At 39.8% G+C, this 20,407-nt stretch overlaps 1 protein-coding gene across 2 annotated transcripts in view; it reads left to right on the top strand.

Annotated features, from left to right (window-relative positions):
* The first annotated feature begins 935 nt into the window (after positions 1-935).
* Positions 936-20,407, top strand: part of stau2 (staufen double-stranded RNA binding protein 2) — an 89,307-nt gene continuing 69,835 nt past the window's right edge. Inside the window, exons 1-6 of one of the 2 annotated variants that reach the window (XM_067577654.1) lie at positions 960-1,026; positions 2,356-2,407; positions 2,883-3,090; positions 4,244-4,374; positions 4,603-4,762; positions 7,701-7,836. In XM_067577654.1, coding sequence (XP_067433755.1) covers positions 2,892-3,090; positions 4,244-4,374; positions 4,603-4,762; positions 7,701-7,836 — 626 coding nt within the window. In that variant the 5' untranslated portion in view covers positions 960-1,026; positions 2,356-2,407; positions 2,883-2,891. Of the gene's footprint in view, positions 1,027-2,355; positions 2,408-2,882; positions 3,091-4,243; positions 4,375-4,602; positions 4,763-7,700; positions 7,837-20,407 lie in introns of both variants that reach the window. The other variant, XM_067577653.1, reaches the window with a different exon arrangement.

Raw genomic sequence — 20,407 nt, 5'->3', positions numbered from 1 at the left:
TTGCTTTTTGACTAATGCTCATATAGTAGCAGCAGGTTAGTCATATAATATTTTGTTGAGTCTGTTTTAATTTTCTCACTTCGTGTCCTAAACTAAAAAACTCAAAGTTTAACAGAATAGAACATGTGCATACAGAGTTGTAGCTAGGAATGATAGGCCCTTTGATAGTACACCTGAATAAATGGTTCCCACTGGGATTTATGTGGGTCCTCTCCAGCTGTGAGGCCCCAGAATCATCACCACCTACATAATAACATCCATGACCACCGTCATATCATCTTGTAGCAGGAGCCTCACTGCCAGGACGGGACGTGGTATCTTGTCTGAGGAGCCTGCTGACAGATCTGGTGGTTTACTATGAGACAGGTCTCCTCATTCAAGCCTGAGGTGAACACCTGTCTTGCCGAAGTGCCCATGAGCAGAGGCATTTAATCCTGCTAGGTGCAGGAAGTGCTGTTCTCCTCTGGGCAGAACAGCCTAGGTCTAAGCTTTATAATTAACTCCATAATTAAGCTTACTCTATAGGTTTTTCTGAGGAAAAATAGGCCATTTTTTAAAAAGATAAAAACATAAAGGGTAATTTCAAGTAACTATAATAGTTGTGTCTAGAAATATGCATCACACAGTTATATGTTATTGAATCAAACTGATCCGCAACATTGATACACTTTGAAGAAAACAAGTTAGAAAAGATTCATTGAGGTTTTGAATCAAAGTTGTTTCAGTCTCTGAGGAAGCAAACTAGGACTAAACCACTGTGCTCACCGCGGGGGTGGCCGATTCATTCAAGATTCAACTCGAACTCGAATGATGGTAAGACAGCGATGTGCAATATTTAACACTGGCAAAAGAAACAAAACACAAACTATACACATAAAATATTAAAACGAACAGTCATTTGCCTCTAACTGGACGTATTTTCATTTTTTACCCAGACAAATAAGGTGGTCTGTTCCCACTTCCATCCAGTTCTCTTTAGTGTTTGCCAATGTTGGAGGTGTAACTGGGGTCTGGCCCTGGACAAAGGTAAAATATACCCTAAAATATTTGTCCCTGTGTTGTCAGATAGTGTCAGGATTATTCGCCACGCTGTCGTCAGTCCGTATACGTTGCGGCGGACTGAAATTCCCCACACTTTCGTGGAAGGATGGGGCGGTGTGGAGATGCTAGCTAGAGGGGTGCTCGGCCGATCAGCCATGATGAGCTTTAAACCGGCTAAACTACCGTAACAGGAGGCGGCTAGATGGTGTATATTCATTAAGAGAAATCACAGTGACCTAATAATGACAGCATGCATGCTTGCCCATTCCGTTGGCGCGTTTTGGGGAGCTGACATTTGCAGGAAACGCCGTTTGCTTGTTGGTTACGTTAGCTTCCTGCTAAGCTGGACACAGTCGAGGCTGTAATGTAGGTTCAGGGGTTGCAGACAGCCAGTCGACCCTAACACCACCTCCATGTTCAAGTTACTGTGCAAGACAACCATGCATTCAGGTTGCTGATTTCTCATTTATATTTGTGCATGTTGCTGCGAGAGTGTTAAAAGAAAAGCAAGAAAAAAAAAGTGACCCCGAGAACTTCAGGGGCACTCCAAGATGCACCGGAGATATAAAGAGGAAAATATTGATTGCAACGGAATGAATTGTGGTCACACGTCAGAGTAGAAAATAGCATTTAATCCTGTGAATACAGTCGATATCAGTTGTTTTCGGGATATGGTCATTGCTGTGTTGTTTACCCCAGTCCAGCCATGGCCCTCAATTGTAAACAGTAAACACGGATAACACCTGTGATCATGATCCCAGGGGGAAACACATACAAGAGTTGACATTTGAAAACCTGCAATACTTCTCCATTTACCCATGTGATATCTAAAACCTGTCTTCAGTTTGATCTATTAATTAAAGATGATAAAGATACCAATGTTTTGTTTTTTTTACATACTCAGTTCAATGATCTTATAGATTATTTCAGGGTGACATGATGATTAAAGATACTGTCCATCACCTAGAGATGCCAGGTTCATAGCCAGCATTTCATAAAGCGGCAGACAGTGAATTGTCTCCACACTCCAGGAGTTCAGCCCTGTTGCTGCCCCTTTGCTCTGCCCTCTGCGGGGACATGTAAAGAATTTCTCTCATTTCCCCTCACATATTAATGTGAACCAGTAGTAGAGCCCTCTTGGCAAGATGTTATTTACCTGCCCAATCTTCATCTCTCATTGATGAAAAATAGATGGTTGTATACTATGTTACTCATGCATACCCATAGGCCATGACCTGTGTGTAATTGCATTCACTAAAATGTTGCATGCATACAAGATAAAGAAGTTAATGTGTGTTTTGTTAACTTTCACAGGATTGGTGGTCCCTCTCTGCTGGTCATATTAATCTATGTCTACTTAATGAAGGTCTGCTTACGTCTCTTTAGTCTCAAATAAACTTGATCAAATGTCCATTGTCTTGTTCAGGCTGATATCACAGGATTCCCTTCCTTTTTCCGGGGAGCTTAGCAGCAGTAACATGAGCAAAGCTCCTTCAAATAAAGGTTCATTGTCTGGGTGTATTAGCTGCCAGCGGATCAGAATGTGAGATAGGGCTAGGGCTGCTCAGTTTGAAGTCTGTTCTCCTAGCTTTGCCTGCATAAATCTGTCAAATGACACTCAACAGTTTTAAATTGTGCAAAAACTGAATTCATGAGTGCATTTGTGTGTAGACCTGTGATCTGATTAAAAAAAAAAAAAAAATCATTATTAATTTTGATCTTTTTCATTAAACAACTTATTCTTCCCAGCACTAGTCTGTTTAAAGTGATATGATTAGTCTGTCATGATCATTTTGTTCCTAACAAACTTTAAAGTTGTTGATGTTTTTGTCTGTTTGCAGGAATAGAGCATGGCTCAAGTGAAAGTACAGACCTCAGCACCCCTGGCTGGTCCTGGCCTCTCCCCCGGAGTCCCCCCGACGGCCATGGCCAGCCCAGGATCACTGGGTCTGCAGCCCTCCGTCAACGGCACAGGCCCGGCCCCCACACCCGCCTGCCCTGCTCCTGCAGTCGGATATGGGGACGCCCCTGTGTGTGCCTCACCGCCAGGTAGACTGTCTATAGAATAGCTTACCATCATTTTTGCAGTACATTGTGGTCTTAAATATTATTCATGATAATTAGTTTCTGTAATTACCAGCAAATTACAGACTATTTGCTCGTCATCAGCATCTTTTATTTTGTATCGCAACAGGTTTCAGTGCAGATTTGCCAGCATTGTACAGTCAAAGTTTATATGTTAGAGTAATTTATATAAGAATATTAATTGTAGATAGATAGATACATATACTTTATTGAAACTACAATATTCACTATATGCCAACACATGACAAGAGGAAAAAATATAAAACAAAGGCAATCAAATCCAGGATAAACCAGTTACAACAGTCTGAAATACAGCAGCGAACACTGATTCTGTGCATTATTGGATTCTAATCACTAGATACACACACACACACATCTTTTGAGGCCCCGCTTTGGATGCAGGTTGATTGTCAGTGGAAAAGGGTTGCACTGTCCGTCAACAACACAATATAGACAACCTAGTTGAAGATTAAAGCTGTAGTTATGTGTAAAGAGTACAAACAAAGGTTGGCATGGGATGAGCAACTGACATATAGGGCTGCAGCACCAGTTCTCTCCACTGCTTGTTAAAATCTTATGGTATTGACCAGATAACCCAACCTGAATACAAATTTTTCCAATCCTATTCTGAACAGGAACAGAATATTTAACACTTCTTGTGTTCCAGACTTGCCACATGATTATGTTAACCGGATAGGAACTAAATTACTGATAATATCCCTCATCATTAAATCGACTCCATTGAAAGCAGTTGTTTATTCACAAGGATGTAAAATCCTGTTTAGACAGATCAAAACACACCTGAGCCCCTGTGCTGTGTGACGAAAATATCTTTAATTAACACTCACATCTCTCCTACAAATCGACTCATTTATGTCTTCAGTGATCTGTTAATTTTGTTTCTTGTGCATAAGAAATTATAATTATACTTCCTGACCTGTGAATGCTGCACAAGACGCATGCTATAATATGTAAATATCCCATGCCAGTCCTGTGATCTGTCAGGCAATCAAATTATGTGTCAATACATGATAACGATTCCTGCGTATAGTTCTCTGTCTGATATTGTAACCACATTGCTCAGTATACCATGTATTCTGCTTTGCTCTGTTTTCAGGCCCGCCCCAGGAGAACATGGCAAACCCTAAAGAGAAAACTCCAATGTGTTTGGTGAATGAGTTAGCCCGTTTCAATAGGATCCAACCACAGTACAAGCTCCTCAATGAGAGAGGCCCTGCACATGCTAAGGTGACTGGCTCGACAACATTTTTAGTTAAACCTACTGTTACTCTGTGATAATGCGCGCTTGTTTATTTATCTCTTGTGATGATGCTTCGTGACTTTTCAGCACTTTTCATGAATGAATGTTGATTATGTAAAATACACGGAGCTCCTACCATATGGTCCCAGATGGACGTTGGTAAAAATTCAGTCGCTGTCGGGTAATGTCTTTCACTCCGTGTGTCACTGTTCCAGATCTTCACAGTGCAGCTGACTCTTGGGGAGCAGGTGTGGGAGGCAGAGGGCACCAGCATTAAAAAGGCCCAACACTCCACAGCCGCCAAAGCGCTGGATGAGAGTGTCCTTCCCAGGCCAGCGCCCCGCTCCCCCAAAGTGGACATCAACAGCAACCCAGGTACTGCAAACGCAATAACACACAGTATCTATAGTACTATGTAGGAATGTGTCTTTGAAGAATTACCCCCTTTTCTCCATTACTGCTAATGTGATATGTCTGGAACAGCTGCTTTTATCCAGATACAAAAAGGCTTTTCTAACTGAGGCAGATTAAATTGGAAAAAGCTGCAAAGCAAGTTAATACTTGTCATCAGCATCACTCTCAATGCGGGGAAGTGTGTTTTTTTTCTCTAACTGAAACATTTCAAGAAAATGGAGGCAGCACTTAGTGCTCAGACTAATCTACAGTATGTCTAATATGTGTTTAATACTGTTGAGACTTTGAAACCGAATATCATCTAAAAATATTTTACTTGGTCTGTGCCTCACATGCAGCAACAGATAGCAGATAACAGATACTGGCTGCACCAGCCAGACAAAATAAAGTGGAATTATGACCCGTGTCAAAAAAAAAAAACATTTTAGAAATATCTTCTCAATAAGGTTGTCAACCACCAATTGTAGCTCCTACTAGCTGCACTGTATATTAAGCCTCATATTTGTAGTAAGCAAGTGTTTATAATGTCAAATTTGCTCTCATGCTAAACTTGTTTTCTTGCTCAATATGTTGATCTGAAGCATCGCAACCAGTTTCATTTCCTCTAAATGCCAGTAGTAGGATTCTACAGCATGTTTCTATCTCACTGAAAGTAGTTTGGAAGTGTTTTTTTCTCAAATGTTATTCCAAATTGAAAGTTTGAGAGTGGTTATTCAGCCATAGAACTTTACATTACTCATTACATAACGTAACAGAACCCACTATTAGATTTGATAGTGAGGTTATGGATGGGTCATCTTTTCTCTACTTCTCCTTATGTGGTTTAGCGGCAGGATGCATCAGGTTTAAAGAGGTAGTTCAGATTTTCGGAAACAAATGCTATGAGTTACTGGATGTTAATAACAGAAATCAGAAATAAATTGCAGTTAACAATGACATCTTAAGCCAACACACAGTTTTCAAATACGTATTTGACCATCCACCATAAAATGCAACATTTGTAGTGTAGTTTCAATGCTAAATTCTTCTCTGACCTCTGCTTATAGATAGATTATTATGTAACTATTCACCAAAGTAGCTGATACACACTAAATATGTTTAATTTATTTTGTGGTTTTTTTGCACGCCATGTTGTGGTTACATTTTTTATTTTAAAGTTTCTGCTGTTCATTTCTGGCTGACAAGCAGGCACCTTGTGCTCACATGACTCATAGCCTGAGCTAATGTCCATGCATTGATACCATTACCACAAAGTCAGTGACATTTTACATGCATTTACATGCACAAAATATTCCAGTTTTTGCCCTTATTCCGAAAAAGACAATATTCCTACTAAGCTTTTTACATGGCTAATGAAAATGAATATTCTACTAATATTCCCGTTTACATGCAGAGGGTTTTCAGGGTTTTCCTCTGCTCCAGTGGGAGCGGGAATCACAAGATCTCTGCAGGCAGTGAAGTAAACCAGCAAGGTGAAAAACATTAGTGAGCTGCTGATATTGACAGTATAAGTGATACTGACATGGCTGACATTATAAATATATAGTTACAGGCACATCTAGTACCTATGTTGTACCATTTTTACTACACTGCTGAGTGTTTCTGGTGCATCACACCGAGTCGTCACTGTCAGTCCATGGCTACATGTCACAATAATAACCAATCCCTTCTGTCCCTGTCGTGGTGAAGGCGTGCTCTACTTTTCCAGCCCACCCTGAACAGCTCTCCACTCTCCTCTCATTCCTCCCTTCTGTCTGCCTTCCCCTCATTTTGGCTGCGCAGGGGTAAATAGGCAAGAGGGCAATGTGTCGCAGACTGTGGTAAAAACCCCATTTTAGACACACATTCTGAATGTGCTGTATACATGTCCAAAGAATGCTCCTAAAACCAGAATGATATTCACATATCCCACATGTCTTAATCATAAAATGATACATTCGGAATATGGCCTCATTCAGAATATCCAAACATACATGCTATTTACATGACAAGTATCAAATTCGGAATATTGTCATATTTGGAATAATAGTGGAATATTAATGAGCATGTAAATAGAGTCAGCTACTCACACTACCTCATATCAAACAATCTGAACCACCACTTTATTGTTGCATTGCTGCCCTCTACTGTTGTTAGTGAAAGGTGGTGGAATACAGTATGTCCAATTGGAGGGAGATGGGAAAGTCACTTTACAGAGCATTGTTTTACATTTCACATGTAATCATGAAGGCTGTGGTTAAAGAAGGAAGGAAATACTACAAAACATTGCAATTTCTTTCTCTCTCTCTCCACTATTTGTGTTAAGTTTCAGTGTTTGTTTGAATTTTCACCTGGAAGAGTTTGGCTTCCAGGTGCAGCTCTCAAACCACATTTAAAATATCCATGTTCAGAGCAAAGCCGGTAAAGTCTCTCTCTAAGTGCAGCCTTATGTTTCACCGGCCAAATTAATACCACTAGCCTTGTCTTACCTCTCCTGCCCTCTGCGGCATTGTAGTAGTGAAAGGCCTCATAGCCAGCTCTTAATGGGATTAGGAATGCCCTGTGATAGATTATGCAACATCAGTTGGGAGCTGTGGGATTAGCAGTGCAAGCATCATACAAAATCAGTCAGGTAGGAAAGTTCTGCAGTTTTGGGTTAGAATGGAGACTTGAAAGGGTGAAGAGTACAGCTCGTAAAATCAGTCGGTACACCTGTGGTATATTCTTAAAACTGAATTTGACGCAATCTATCTTCAGAGTCCTATTTTTTTATTTTTTGCAATTTTAAAGCTTTTTCAAATGTCAGATAGTAATATTTAATATTTTGACAATCTTTCATGATTTGCATATTTTCACTGCCTTGTTTTTAATCTTCCGTATTTCATTTTCTGTCCTTTTCTATGCACGCTCACTCAAACAGGCAGTATAACACCCACAGTGGAGCTGAATGGTCTGGCCATGAAGAGAGGGGAACCAGCTATCTACAGGCCTTTGGATCCCAAGCCCATGCCCAACTACAGAGCTAACTACAACTTCAGAGGGATGTTCAACCAAAGGTGAATAAACTGTTAACTGTTTCAGTCCCACAGCTATGTGGGTGACGCTGGTGAATTGCTTCAACAGTTGGCTTTTGGTACGATAATCCTTGAGATATTCCAAAGTGAAATCAAGTCAAAATATATTGTTGAAGACAAGTTATTAAAGTAAAATGTGAAAAATTAGTATTTTTAGGTCATTTTGCAGTAGACAAACAGAAAAATCTCTCCTTTTTCTGCATCTTTCTGTTGGCAAATACCAGAGTTGTGCATTACAGCCATCATCTGGTTACTCTGCTGAGTCTCAGCTGTTCTGTTGTGTCGCTTCCTGCTCTGCATTATGAGAGTTGAGATGTTTTAATTGTAAGTACATAGCTGTTAAACAGTCGATTAAGCTTCAATTTAATGCTTCACATCTCTCTGAAAACCTGAACATAACCATGGGAACACACCTGCACTGTGTGATCGACTGTATTGGTATTCAAAATGACTGATAACAGAAAAAGTTAGTGGCGGCAGGAAGTTGTCCTCATACATTACTGCCGCACAGTGTACAGCTATGTCTAAGGTGGCCTGAGGACACCGTAAGCTCGGTTTTTCCATCCACACTAAAGCAAGACACCAGCGTATTTGGATTTATCCTCTCCGGAGAGTGCACTGGCAAGGTTTTTTTTCAGCTTTTGGGTGCAGATAAAAGGCGGATGGATAGCTAGTTTGGATGTGGTCTTGATATGTTTCGGAAGTGCGTTATGCCTTTGATCCCACTGGCTCAGATGTGTGTCAGACATGGCCTTCCACTCCATATGTTTTCTAAACCGATGTAATGTGGTGCCCTCATGGGTCCCTTTGCACTCAGTCTCTGTCAGCTCTCTGTTTTTCCATTTGTTTTGCTTTTTTCCCCCCTTTACTGGAGCAATCTAGTCATTTTCAGACCTCTATAAAATGCCACAGAGATGCAATTAATGATCCCATCTCCCTCAGTGAAGGAGTTATTTAGGCTAGTGAATGTGTTTGCTTGCCTGCCTTGAAATCCAGGTACACCGTGGTACTTTCAGTTAGGAAAGAACAGGGCACAACTTTTAAGATAGAACAGATAAATCATCATTGTAAAGCAAATTGTGAAAGAGCAATTGGTACAGTTCTTATTGCTCTTGTTAAAACCAAGGCTTACATTTTGTGGTTGGCTTATCCTGTTTAACTGAAATGTCACCTTAATCTAAATATTATTCTGCCATAGTATTTATGGTGTTATTAGAGTTCTAAATATTATGGTATCTTTTTAAATATGGCAACAAGGTGATATAGGTGGTGCTTACATCTTGACAGAAGTTGAGTTATGTGGCTCCAGAGAGAGCTCTGTTCCTGAGTACATTTGACACATTTTGATAAAACCAAGTTAAAGCCAACTAAAGTTAGTTACACTAAGTCACTTTGAGGAGACATTGGGAGTCCCTCCAGATGGCAGTGTGTCCTCATTTTTAAAACCTTACAGCAGTGCATTTTGTAAGGTGATTGAGCACCCATTTTGTAACATGCAAGATAGGAATGTAGTGAATTAATATAGGTTTTCATCCGTTTCATGCATCTCTGCAGTGTAATATCTAGGATTTGCATATCTTGTGCATATTAAAACAGCAAATGCAGAAAAGGGTAACTGAGAAACGCACGTCTGTTTTACTGTTTACATAAACTTTAGCTCATTAAAGTCTTATGGTAACGTGTTGTGGCGCCACATGTATGGTATTTATTTAGTAAATCTGGATAGATTGCCAGAAAAAGTCATTGAATCAGTCTCAGTGTTGGGTAACCGAGTCTAGTCAGCAGACAGTCTAGCATCTGGCTCACATCTTCTACTTGATCCATGCAGGAACAAACAGGGGGTGAAAGACAAATGTCTGTGGGGTAGAGGAGAAAATCTGTTTTCCAGCATCTGTCTGTCAATGTCATATGTCACCGTGATGAGTTTCTAAGAGACAGGCAGCATCCCTCATGGTCTGTTCTGTTTCTTATGCCACTTTGTAAGCGTGAGAGTAAGAGAGAGAGGGGGAGGGGGGGGGGGGGGGGGAGTGGATGTGTGCTCGCCTGAAACACAGAAAAGACTTAAGAGCATGTATTATCTCAAGGTCACTTATGTTTTCACGAGGTCTCTTTCTTTCAGTGGAGTTGAGCCCCGGATTAATGAAAACGAGACCTTCTGAATATGAATTCTCTTCATCCGTTGACTGACTATGTGGCGGAGTGACAGGCCATATCCACTATCAGTCACCTTAACGACGCTGCAGTGTAGCGAAGGTTTCCATATGCCCATGTCCTCACCTATTATGATGAATAAGAGTGATCCGGAGTCATGTTGATGGAAAATCTCACCATTAAAAGGGCAACCTGGCTCTGATCCATCAGCGCTCTAATCACCACAAAGACCAGTATTGATTCATTCAGAAAGTGCCCTGATGAGAAAAAATGGCGATAATATGTAATGTGCATTTATCAGCGTCCAAATGAATCTTATTTATGGCGAAGGGCCCGTGCATAATTTCTTACCATCAAAGCCCACGTTTAAATCAGCCATTCATCTCTGTTATCATGCAGTCGTAACCACACCATTGTTCATTCCCAAACACTGAATCTAAGAACATGATACATGTTTTTCACCTGATTCAATCAATCAATGAGCTGCTATGAAACATTGTATGGAAATTCAGCCCAAGTGATTCACATAAACGATCATCGAATGAGGAAAAATATTTTTGTTATCAAGAAATGTGGTTACATCAACCTTTTTCATGGTTAATCCCCGACTGCCGTGTTATCATTGGAACACCTGATTCCTATGAGTCATTCCAGGCTTTCCAGTCTATCCATGGCGCTCCCAATTTTCCTCCTGTTCCTCTTTTCCCAAGGGGGCGGGGACGCCCGCATCCTGTGTTCTGTCAGAATTTGGAATTTGGATAGGACTTTCCCTGTTGGAGCAACGCTGCACAGTCTGAGGCCACCCACCTCCTCCCAACCCTCATTTGATTATGACAGTAACATTATGTCAGCTGGAAGAATAGTGGGCTGAATGACTGGGGGTGCTTTGCTCTGTGACATTTCCTTTTGTGATGATGTTCAGATATCGTGGCTGGCTGTTGCTGCTTTCTCTGTAGGACAGGGAGAGGAAGAGTGGATCACCTGTGCTGCAGAGGATTCAGTAGTGTATGCTTCCAGACACTACTTCCAGATTTTTCCATACTGCATAGTATGTCTTATCGGCCAGTCTGGAAACATACTCTAACAGGAGCTTAAATAGAGCTCTTTATTTTTGATTTTTAATCTAAAAAGGAAAAGCATCCTTGAATTTATCACTGGTTTGGGTTTTTAATATTAAATCCATGCAAAAATCGAATCAGATTTAGAAAAAAATCTCTGTGGGCATTAGATTTGCATTGCAAACACTGTAGTTTAACCATTAGTTGTGCCTTTTTTACTTACTTTATGGGATGCTGGTGCTTATTCAGCTGCACAATTGCGTTTTTTCTATATGGCTATAAATATAATTTACATGATCGATTAATCTGCCAATGATTTTCTCAATCATTTGGTCTTAAAAACATCAGAAAATGCCCATCACAGTTTTCCAAAGCCCAAGTTAACCTTTTTAAATTGCTTAAACCCAAAGATATTCAAATGACCATCATAACAGACTAAGAGAACCAGCAAATATTCATATCTGAGAGATTTTTTTCAGCAGCAGTGCTGCCCATGATGCCAGGACTCATATTTGCACACACCAGCAGTGGAATAACTTAAAACTACCTTAGAATTGTTCCAGATAGGTTTATCTATGTCCTCAGAGTCATGTATGTCATCATTTACAGGAGCATTTGACACCAGAAGGGCTCTGGAGGTTCAGATGAGTTTTTGTAATAAATGTTAAAAAATGAAATGCATCAACATAGTCATTTGATGTCCTTTGACTAAAAACAATGCATTTTCACATCATTTTGGACCATTATCATTACAATATTTATAAAAAAAACCAACACAGGTTGTAGTTTGTTTGTTGTTCACAGTACACTCAGACATCAGCAAGAAGAGAAGTGAAACAAATATGCCCACTGATGAGGTAAGCGCTTTGTCCGGAAATAATCCTAATTCAGAACAAGATTAGAATTGATTTAATATAACTAAATATTGTTTTCGAGAGCATCAAAAATAATATGTACAACAGCGAAGTTACTCAAATAAACTCAATAATATCTCACCGGAAACAAATATAATTAATTCCTGAGTGAAGTTTAGAAAGAATGAACACAGACAGCAGTCAGTATCAGTGATTCACCCTTTCCTCTGCCCTACTTCCTCTGCTGCTGATGTGATTTACTGTCAATAGGTACCGCTTATAGAGGGAGGGGGGCTGCCGTTTCAGCCAGTGGCTAAGTTTACAGGAATTTGACAAGTTTTAATATACGTGGCAAAATCAACTAAACATTTACAGCAGCTACATACAGACAGCTTTTGTTTTAGCTTGTTTATAACACTTTATATCAGGTTAACAGGTGCGCTGTGGTTGAACATGCCGGCGGTGGACAAAACAATTAACATATTGCTTGTTTATGCTTGTTGAACAGGTGGTTTGATATATCACTATATCACATCTTGGCTTTTTACTCGCAAAGGTTTTATTGCATTTACAGTGAAGAGTGTACTTGTCGTCAACTTGAGTAAAACTTTTTTTCACTTCACCTGATTTACTGTCTCCACTGCAGCCTCTCCGCTCTGTGTGTGTGTGTGTTTGTGTGTGTGGAGGAGCTGAGCCCCCGCGCTGACACAGAGAGCAGAAGGGAGTACAGATAGCAGAGGCTGCTGTACGACCGTACAGGACACCAGTTCCCATTCTCTTCCCGCTTGCTCCAGTCAGCTGCTGGAAGTGGAGAAAGTGTGCGTGGTTTGCGTTCGTCATGATTATTATGTACAAAGGGAAATTTCAGCGGTGGCGCTCATCATTTAGCAGCAGTGCTGCGCCGCTGTTGAAATATAGGAAAACACTGGAATGACTGGAACTGGTGAAATTTGGGTTTAAAAACTGAGCTGTCCCTGTTGTGAGAGGACTGCCTCCTCAGTGTATTTTGTAACAGGAAGTCAAATGAGTTTTGGATGCTGTTTTACATGAAATCTCAGGAGAATCAGTGAAAACTGACACACTCTTTTTTTAAAAGATACAACTGGGTATTTTTTTTAATGGAAAGCTGTAAAAAAACATTGAGCCTTAACCATTAAATATAGATATCAGTAGTTTACTGACCTCCTTGACTGTTGTATGTTGCACATTAAGGGTTAAAATGCATTATGGCTGTGTTCAAAGACTTGCCTTATTGCTATGTGGCAGTGTCCTTGTAAAAATCAATGACACATGCCTCAGGTTCAAAGTGTGTGTGAGTGTGTACATGCACATGTAAGAAATGTAAAGAGAAAGTTGTGATGGAAAGACATTTATCCTTGAAAAATGAATAGCCTTCTCATTCCTGCAGGCCATTAGAATAACATCAGACAGCAAAATTGCAGCAGAGACACAAAGAGCACACACACATACACAGGTATACTTTGTCATCTACATCTCTAATTGGGCCAACCTGGCTCGCTGAAAATGCAAATCTGCTCAGAGCTGTTGTATTGGATTGCATTAGATTGCACAGGTGTACCTAATGAAGCGGCTGGTGAGTGTTTATCCTCTGAGGTCATCTTCACACTTTTTTTTTTTTGCTTACTTTCTCCCACTTAAGTTTATTATTTTTTTTATAAAGCTCACTGGCCTGTTGGGCTTTACAATCTCATATAGCCTAATCGGGACACTGTGTGCTCTTTCGTCCACTCAGGCATTCCACAGATATGGTTTCTCTTATCCATCCCATCACCATAGCTACCCAGAAACAAAAGGGAGCTGCCAAAGCCCACAAGGTAAAGACTTCAGAGGAATAACTTTTTATTGCATTAGGTTTTTTTTATTATTTTTTTTTAAATCATCACGCATCTGCGTAGATCAGTAAATCAGATGCATTCAGTCAGAGACAAAATAAATTACTATGGGCAACACGCCAGGAACAAAGGATAATCTGTTCAAATTTTACAAATGGGTGTAAACTCATAAAGCAATGTTTTATAGAGGGGACTGGGGGTGGAGGAGTGGAATACAGGTCCAACATAAACAAATGCTCGGAATGATTTGTGCTCAACAGACCCAATGACACAGAAGTCTGGGCTCTCCTTTCATCTCCTTCCCTCTGAGTAGAGTTTCATGTTTGTGTATCACGGCGTGTCCTCCTCTCCTCTTTCGCCTTGATGTATTGAATGTAGAAACAATCCTGTGACCGCTACTCACCAAGCAGGTTACATCAGCAGAAACACCTTTCGTAATACTGCCTTTCACTATGTTTGGCAGGGTGAGTCAGGCGAGAGATGTTAGCCTCCCTACAAGAACACACATCTGGATGTTCGTAGGAAACCGGACCCCTTCTTTTGTTGTATTACTCAAAGCGATTTTTTTTTTTTTTTTTTTGCACTTTACGGTGTGATCACATACTGATAGATGCCAACATGCGTCAAACATGCACTTAACATTGTACAGATCTTAAAAAAAATACACCAAAAACCTGAACAACATGTTAGTAAAAATCAACAGATGCTCTTCTTCTTCTCCACCCGTCTGCGAAACGCCTCCTCAAGAAATTCCAGACATACTCCTATATTGGAGGCATATTTTGGGATCACCCTTTAGGATGTACCCTCCCAGGTTACACAGGCATAAAACAAAAAACAGCGGCAAACACAAGAAGCAACCTGTGGTGCATTAACCGGCCGACATTACTCTCTTTCAGAGGCTGTAGCAGGCTCAGTTTTAAAGCTACAGCGCAGATACTGGTATCACATGACACTAGACGACCCAAGGCGTCCATTGGTACCAACCATGTCATGCAAAATAACGCTCCAAAGTTAGGCTACATTTTGACAAGGGAAAAACTGGCATAGTCATTTTCAAAGGGGTCCCTTGACCTCTCACCTCAAGATACCTGAATGAAAATCTATTCCGTGGGTACCCATGAGTCTCCCCTTTACGGACATGCCCACTTTATGCTAATCTCATGCAGCTTTTGGCAAAAACTGTGCACTTTTTTGCATGCAGTGTAAATGTGTTATTTTTACTAGGGAGTGGCTTATGTGTCCTTACAAAGAAAACTCTCTGGCCTTTTCTGTAATTTCTTAATTCATTTTCCCGTCAAGCTTATGATCCAGCAATACACAGGTGACTGGTGACTGTATGAGTCTACTATCTCCACCTCACTTCCTGTAATCCTGGCAGGGAGGACGGGCTCTTTTTTCTGAGAAAACAGATGCTTAAGCTCTTACCGCAATGAACAGCAGAGAGTTGTCTTCACTACACACTCCAGTCACTAATCATTCTTCTGTGGTTGGATGCATCACTGGAAGGAGTGATGAAGAATACAACAAAATCTCAAAATTTATACTTGGTTTACTTTGGTTTCAGTTGCATCAGTAGAAGACATACTGTTGGATTAGGCTTCTAGTTTTGTTTTTAGGGCTCACACTCCCGTATTACTGTTTGGGGACTTGCCATCTCGAGTAATTTTAATACTTTTCGGTGCGTGTAAAGTCAAAACAAAGTTTGTTCTGTTAAGTGAAGCTGCAGGTCTTCTTTGGTGGTCTAACCAGTTGAGAGCTCACAGGGAAACGGTGGAATCTGAGCAACTGTATTTTACATCATGTAATTGGTTTGTCTTGAGTTCTCAGCACAAGCAGACCACACTTCAGCATAAAGATCCAAATCCTTATAGCGTTAGTGTTGTTTAAAGTTTAAACAGCATTGTTCTCACTTGACTGAATGAATCAAACTCAAGAAGTAAAGATCAAACCTGCTAGAATACACACAATTAACTCATTTGTAACTCATAGATTATACAATTAGTATGACAATATTCATACATTTCACAAGGAGTAATTTGCAACTGAATGAATGACAACAGTCAATTAAGTAAACCAATCATCAGTCAGTAAAATAAGTTGCATGTCACACTAGAGGTGAACTGAAAGATAAAAGAAAACCATTCGCAGGTTATAATGCTGTGTCATTAAGGCAGTGAGTGGGCTCCTTTCACAGTATGCTGGCATAGAAACCAAGTCACAACAGATTCATATGATTTCTTTTTAGAAAATGGCACCAGGGCTTTTTTTTTTTTTTTTTAACAAAGCAATTAGTTTTTCCCTCTTAACGACAATGAACACAAAACAGCAGGTCACAATGTAATATTCTTAATGAGGACAGCAGGGTCTGATTTTAGACTGATCCCCAGCCAGCCGATCCTCTCAGCCAGCCAAGTCATAACAGTTGGCACTCGAAGGGCACAAGGGTTAAGAAGCAGGGTTTGTTTTTTTTTGTTTTTTTTTGCTATGTCGCATAAAGGCACACATGGTGTAATTGTTTTGCACACATTGGCAAGTCTTCTATTACTCAGATATTTTTTGTGCTTAAGGAGACAGAATTATTCACACGGTGCCTGTTTTCAGTCAAATGAGTAAAGAATAGACTATTTTCCAGCAGTTGCTTTTATTACTAGAATGGTAAAATCAGCTCTTTGGTTCTTCTTCTAGTGAGCCCATTTGCATTTTTTTTTCCTGTAGTATGCTACCTGTCAGTTACAGTACTCTAAATCTATTATATTTGGAAATTATACTTGATGTACCACTATGACTCAGCAATAAAGTGTGACAGGAGAGCTCGGGTAGGTTTACACGGGGCTCTGACTTCTCGTGAGCCAGGCATGGTAGGAGGGCACTAAGACTAATTACAGAGCTTGCACAAAGAGCGCTTTAATCTCTTGTTCAAAATTGAAACCACAACAAACAGCAAAAACAATGAACACTGTCAGTCTGGACAATTTAATTAAAATAAGTTATGAAACCTCTGTTTTATGCACGGTGTCTGTTAGCCATTCTTGATAAATAGCTGTTGTCAGTAAAGGCAGCGATATGAGTATGAGACACCAGCTGTCTGAAGCACAGAGAAACGAAAAGATTACGCTAGAAGGATATGAGGGAGTAAGAAGATTGCTCCCATGGCAGACTTTAATGAAAAGGTTCGGTGATATTAAATTGAAGAGCAAGAGCTGTCGGCGACTTAAGCGTAATAACTGATTTGATGTGTGTCGGTCACAATGTGTGTTTGAACATTTAGAGTTTTTACATTAAAGCTTCTCCGTAAAAATCCTTAGATTCACATTTAAATAGCGCAACACTGATACTTTGACAGAGGACTACACATAAACCCTTTTAATCTTCCACCTTCCACAGTGAATGCATGTAGCATCTCTGAGTCAGAGTTGCTCCAGGGGATGTCTGATTGAATAATGCTGCGTGTTGCTTCTCTTAGAGTGCTACAGGACTCTCACACACACAGTTTTTCATTATCACCCTAAGCCCGTCTGTTTGCACTTGCAAATCAAACCAACACCTCTGAACACTTTCACTGTCTCCTTCTTAAACTGTTTACGACTGTAATCATTTTTTAACTTGTAGTCTTCAACTAAAAGTGCATATAGTTTTTAATTTCACTTTTGTGCGAGCGTGTGCACTACTGGTTTTTAGCTCTGTTGACAGTATGAAGGCGAAGTAAATGCTTATGACCCAGGGAGGTGGCAATCATGGTGTTTTCTGGAAAAGATGGAGAGTATCTGTATACTGGCTTAAAATCTTTATTAGACTGAAAAAAGGCTTATCAGGCTTTTGACTAGCATAACAAAGAACAAGCATACAATATATAGGCACAAAATTGATCACAGCCTGCTGATATGATTAAAAAAAACTCTTTAGATACATTACTAAAACTTGAAATAGTAAAAAGTGATAGAAATGACAGAAGTAATACATACAAAATATTTTAATGTGTATAAATAAACGAGGTGATCCCCTCTACACATTTAAGGACATAAAAAAAATCTGCTATGAATAAGAATTTGAGTTTGAAATGGTTTTTCCATAAAAAAATGGCATCTCCTCCTTCTCCCTCATTGGAAAAAAACAGAATATATGAATATGCAAACATTTTTATATTCAAAAGAGACATTTTGCGTCCAGCACAAGATGTCTTCTGCTTCCCCGTACAATCCATTCTCAGTGTATTTTCACCGGAGGCTTCAAATTTCCACATCACTCTTGTGTAAGTTGCATACTGGACCCAAACTGGCTCCAAACTAGTTGTGATGTCACAAATCACGCGTTTTAATTCAGATTTAAAGTGAGCTCAGAGAAACTTTTCCTCCTTCAGTTTCACACTAACAGTCTCAGTGTAAAACTCTGCACATACATCATTCTGCACAGAGAAGATCAAATATCCAAGTGAAGGATTTTTGCATAGAGGGGGGGGGGGACTTTAAAAAAGGGAACTACAAGGATAACATGACAACACCACACAATATTTCATAGATTCTGCAGACCAGAAACACTGATAAAGGAAGGAAAAATCCCCCCGCATGGTCTCTTAACTATGATGCTATGCACAATAAATTGTTCTCTTCCGATCCAATTTACTTATTTATGTTACTTCTCATTAATTTAAAGCACCACTAGAATTATATCAGTAAAGGCATTGAACATAGACATCTGTGGTTTGGAACAGCCTTAATTTGTCTTGTTGTGTTTCATGTATGGGGCTTCATGGAAAAATATTGCTTAATGAGCAATTACTGACAAAGAAGCAATTTCATGAGAAACCGCTGCACTACCATCACATTGGGTTCTCTCTTGTGGGTTAATGGTTTCTAACCTCAGACACGGTCCAAGGAGCTTTGAATACACCCCCCCTCAACACCAGGATGTTGGCGGTTTAAGCACTATGTTTACTTGACTACATGGGCTGTTTTGTCACACTGCTATGTATTTTCTACATTAGCAGTTGCGTGAGGCAGAAGGGAAGAAAAGCAATCAATAATGGACACAAGGAATGAAGTATGGAAGGAGGGAGGGAGGGAAAACAAGTAAAAGTCTGGCAGGAGATTGGAAGAAAGTGCAGCTGGTGGAAGAGCAAGCCTGTCCAAGTTTCTGCTTTTTTTTTCTTTTTTTTTTCCCCTCCCCCCCAAAAAATAAAATCTGTCACCCTTTTTTTTTTTACTCCCAGCGTAGCCCTGTCCCCTTTACAAGGCTCTTGTGTGTGTGTGTCAGTTGTGTGTGTTTATGTTTTTGTGTAATTGTGTTTAAAGCATGCAACTATTTGTGTTTGAATGTGCGGCCAGTAAATGTCTTGGTGGTCAAGCTCAGTGATGCTTGGAGACAAAGACGGCCAGTACGCTCCCTCATTCGTGTCGTGTTATTTGTCTGTGTTTGCTTTCCTGCCTGCTGCTTTCTGCTGAAATCCAATACATATGTTTTCATGCTGTATACAAGTGCAACCCACAAGTATACTTTAATTATTTTAAAGCTACTATACTTAGATTATTCTAATATTGTTAAAGTGGATGGTCTATGAACTAAACTGCACTAAAATATAAAGAAATCTGGTAGTTATGATCTGGAGAAGTGAGATATGGAGCACATGTTAATAATAAGGGATTTTAAAGGGGCAGCAACTAATGTAGTAGGTCTTCTTCAGGTAGTAATAACACTTAATGACAGTTGTGAGAGGAGCATGGTGAAATCTATGGTTGTCAATCAAAAAAGGTGTTCTTAGATCCTATTGTGTTTATTAGAAAGACTTTTTTTACCCCCCAAAAAACTTTTTAAAATCTGCATTTCATGTTTCCCTGTTTTTCCTGGTGGTGACCAGGTCCACATTGTCCTCCTCCCCTTGGCATAGATGGATGATGTGAGTTGATGACATGTCTTTGCACCTGCTTTACACCTTCCTACTCCCTTTAATGAGAAAGCATGTCCAAACTTTTGACTGGCACTGTTCATTGTAGAGCCACAATTCACCATCTGACTCGCCACAACATACCGCATATAGAGCTGCAAGGATTAATCCACTAGTTGATTGTCAGAAAATCAATTGGCAGCTATTTTGATAATCAATTAATTGTTTCAGTCAAGCAAAAACGCCAAATATTTGATGGATTCAGCTTCTCAAGTGAAACAACATCCTGTCTTTCCTTGTCATGTAAGACAGTAAATTGAATATCTTAACATGTTATGTTCTTATTTAAACAAAACAAGTAAATTAAATACATCACCGTGGCCTCTGGGAAATTCTGAGCACCATTTTTTCACTATTTTTTTTTAACATGTTATAGACTAAATGATTAATCGAGAAAATAATCAGCAGATTAATCAATAACGAAAATAATCGTTAGTTGCAGCCCTAATTGTGTGGTCTGACACAGGATTTTATTAGACTGATGTGACAGGCAGTAAATTTATATTATAAGCCTGCTAGTATTGCAGTCTGTTGCCAGCATCAACAGTCTTGCATTACTTAATTAATATCCTATGCAATTTTTAATGACTAATAAGTTGTATTATGTGGCCACCACTGGGGACACCTGCTCAGTTAAAAATAGTCTGAATCTGGCGCAGTTGCACACACGTTGCTCTCCTAGGACAACAGGAGCTC

Source organism: Thunnus thynnus, chromosome 21 (genome assembly GCF_963924715.1).
Source record: "Thunnus thynnus chromosome 21, fThuThy2.1, whole genome shotgun sequence".
Lineage (NCBI taxonomy): Eukaryota > Metazoa > Chordata > Actinopteri > Scombriformes > Scombridae > Thunnus > Thunnus thynnus.
Note: the sequence above shows the minus strand (reverse complement) of the source record. Positions and strands in the feature narration are given on the sequence as shown.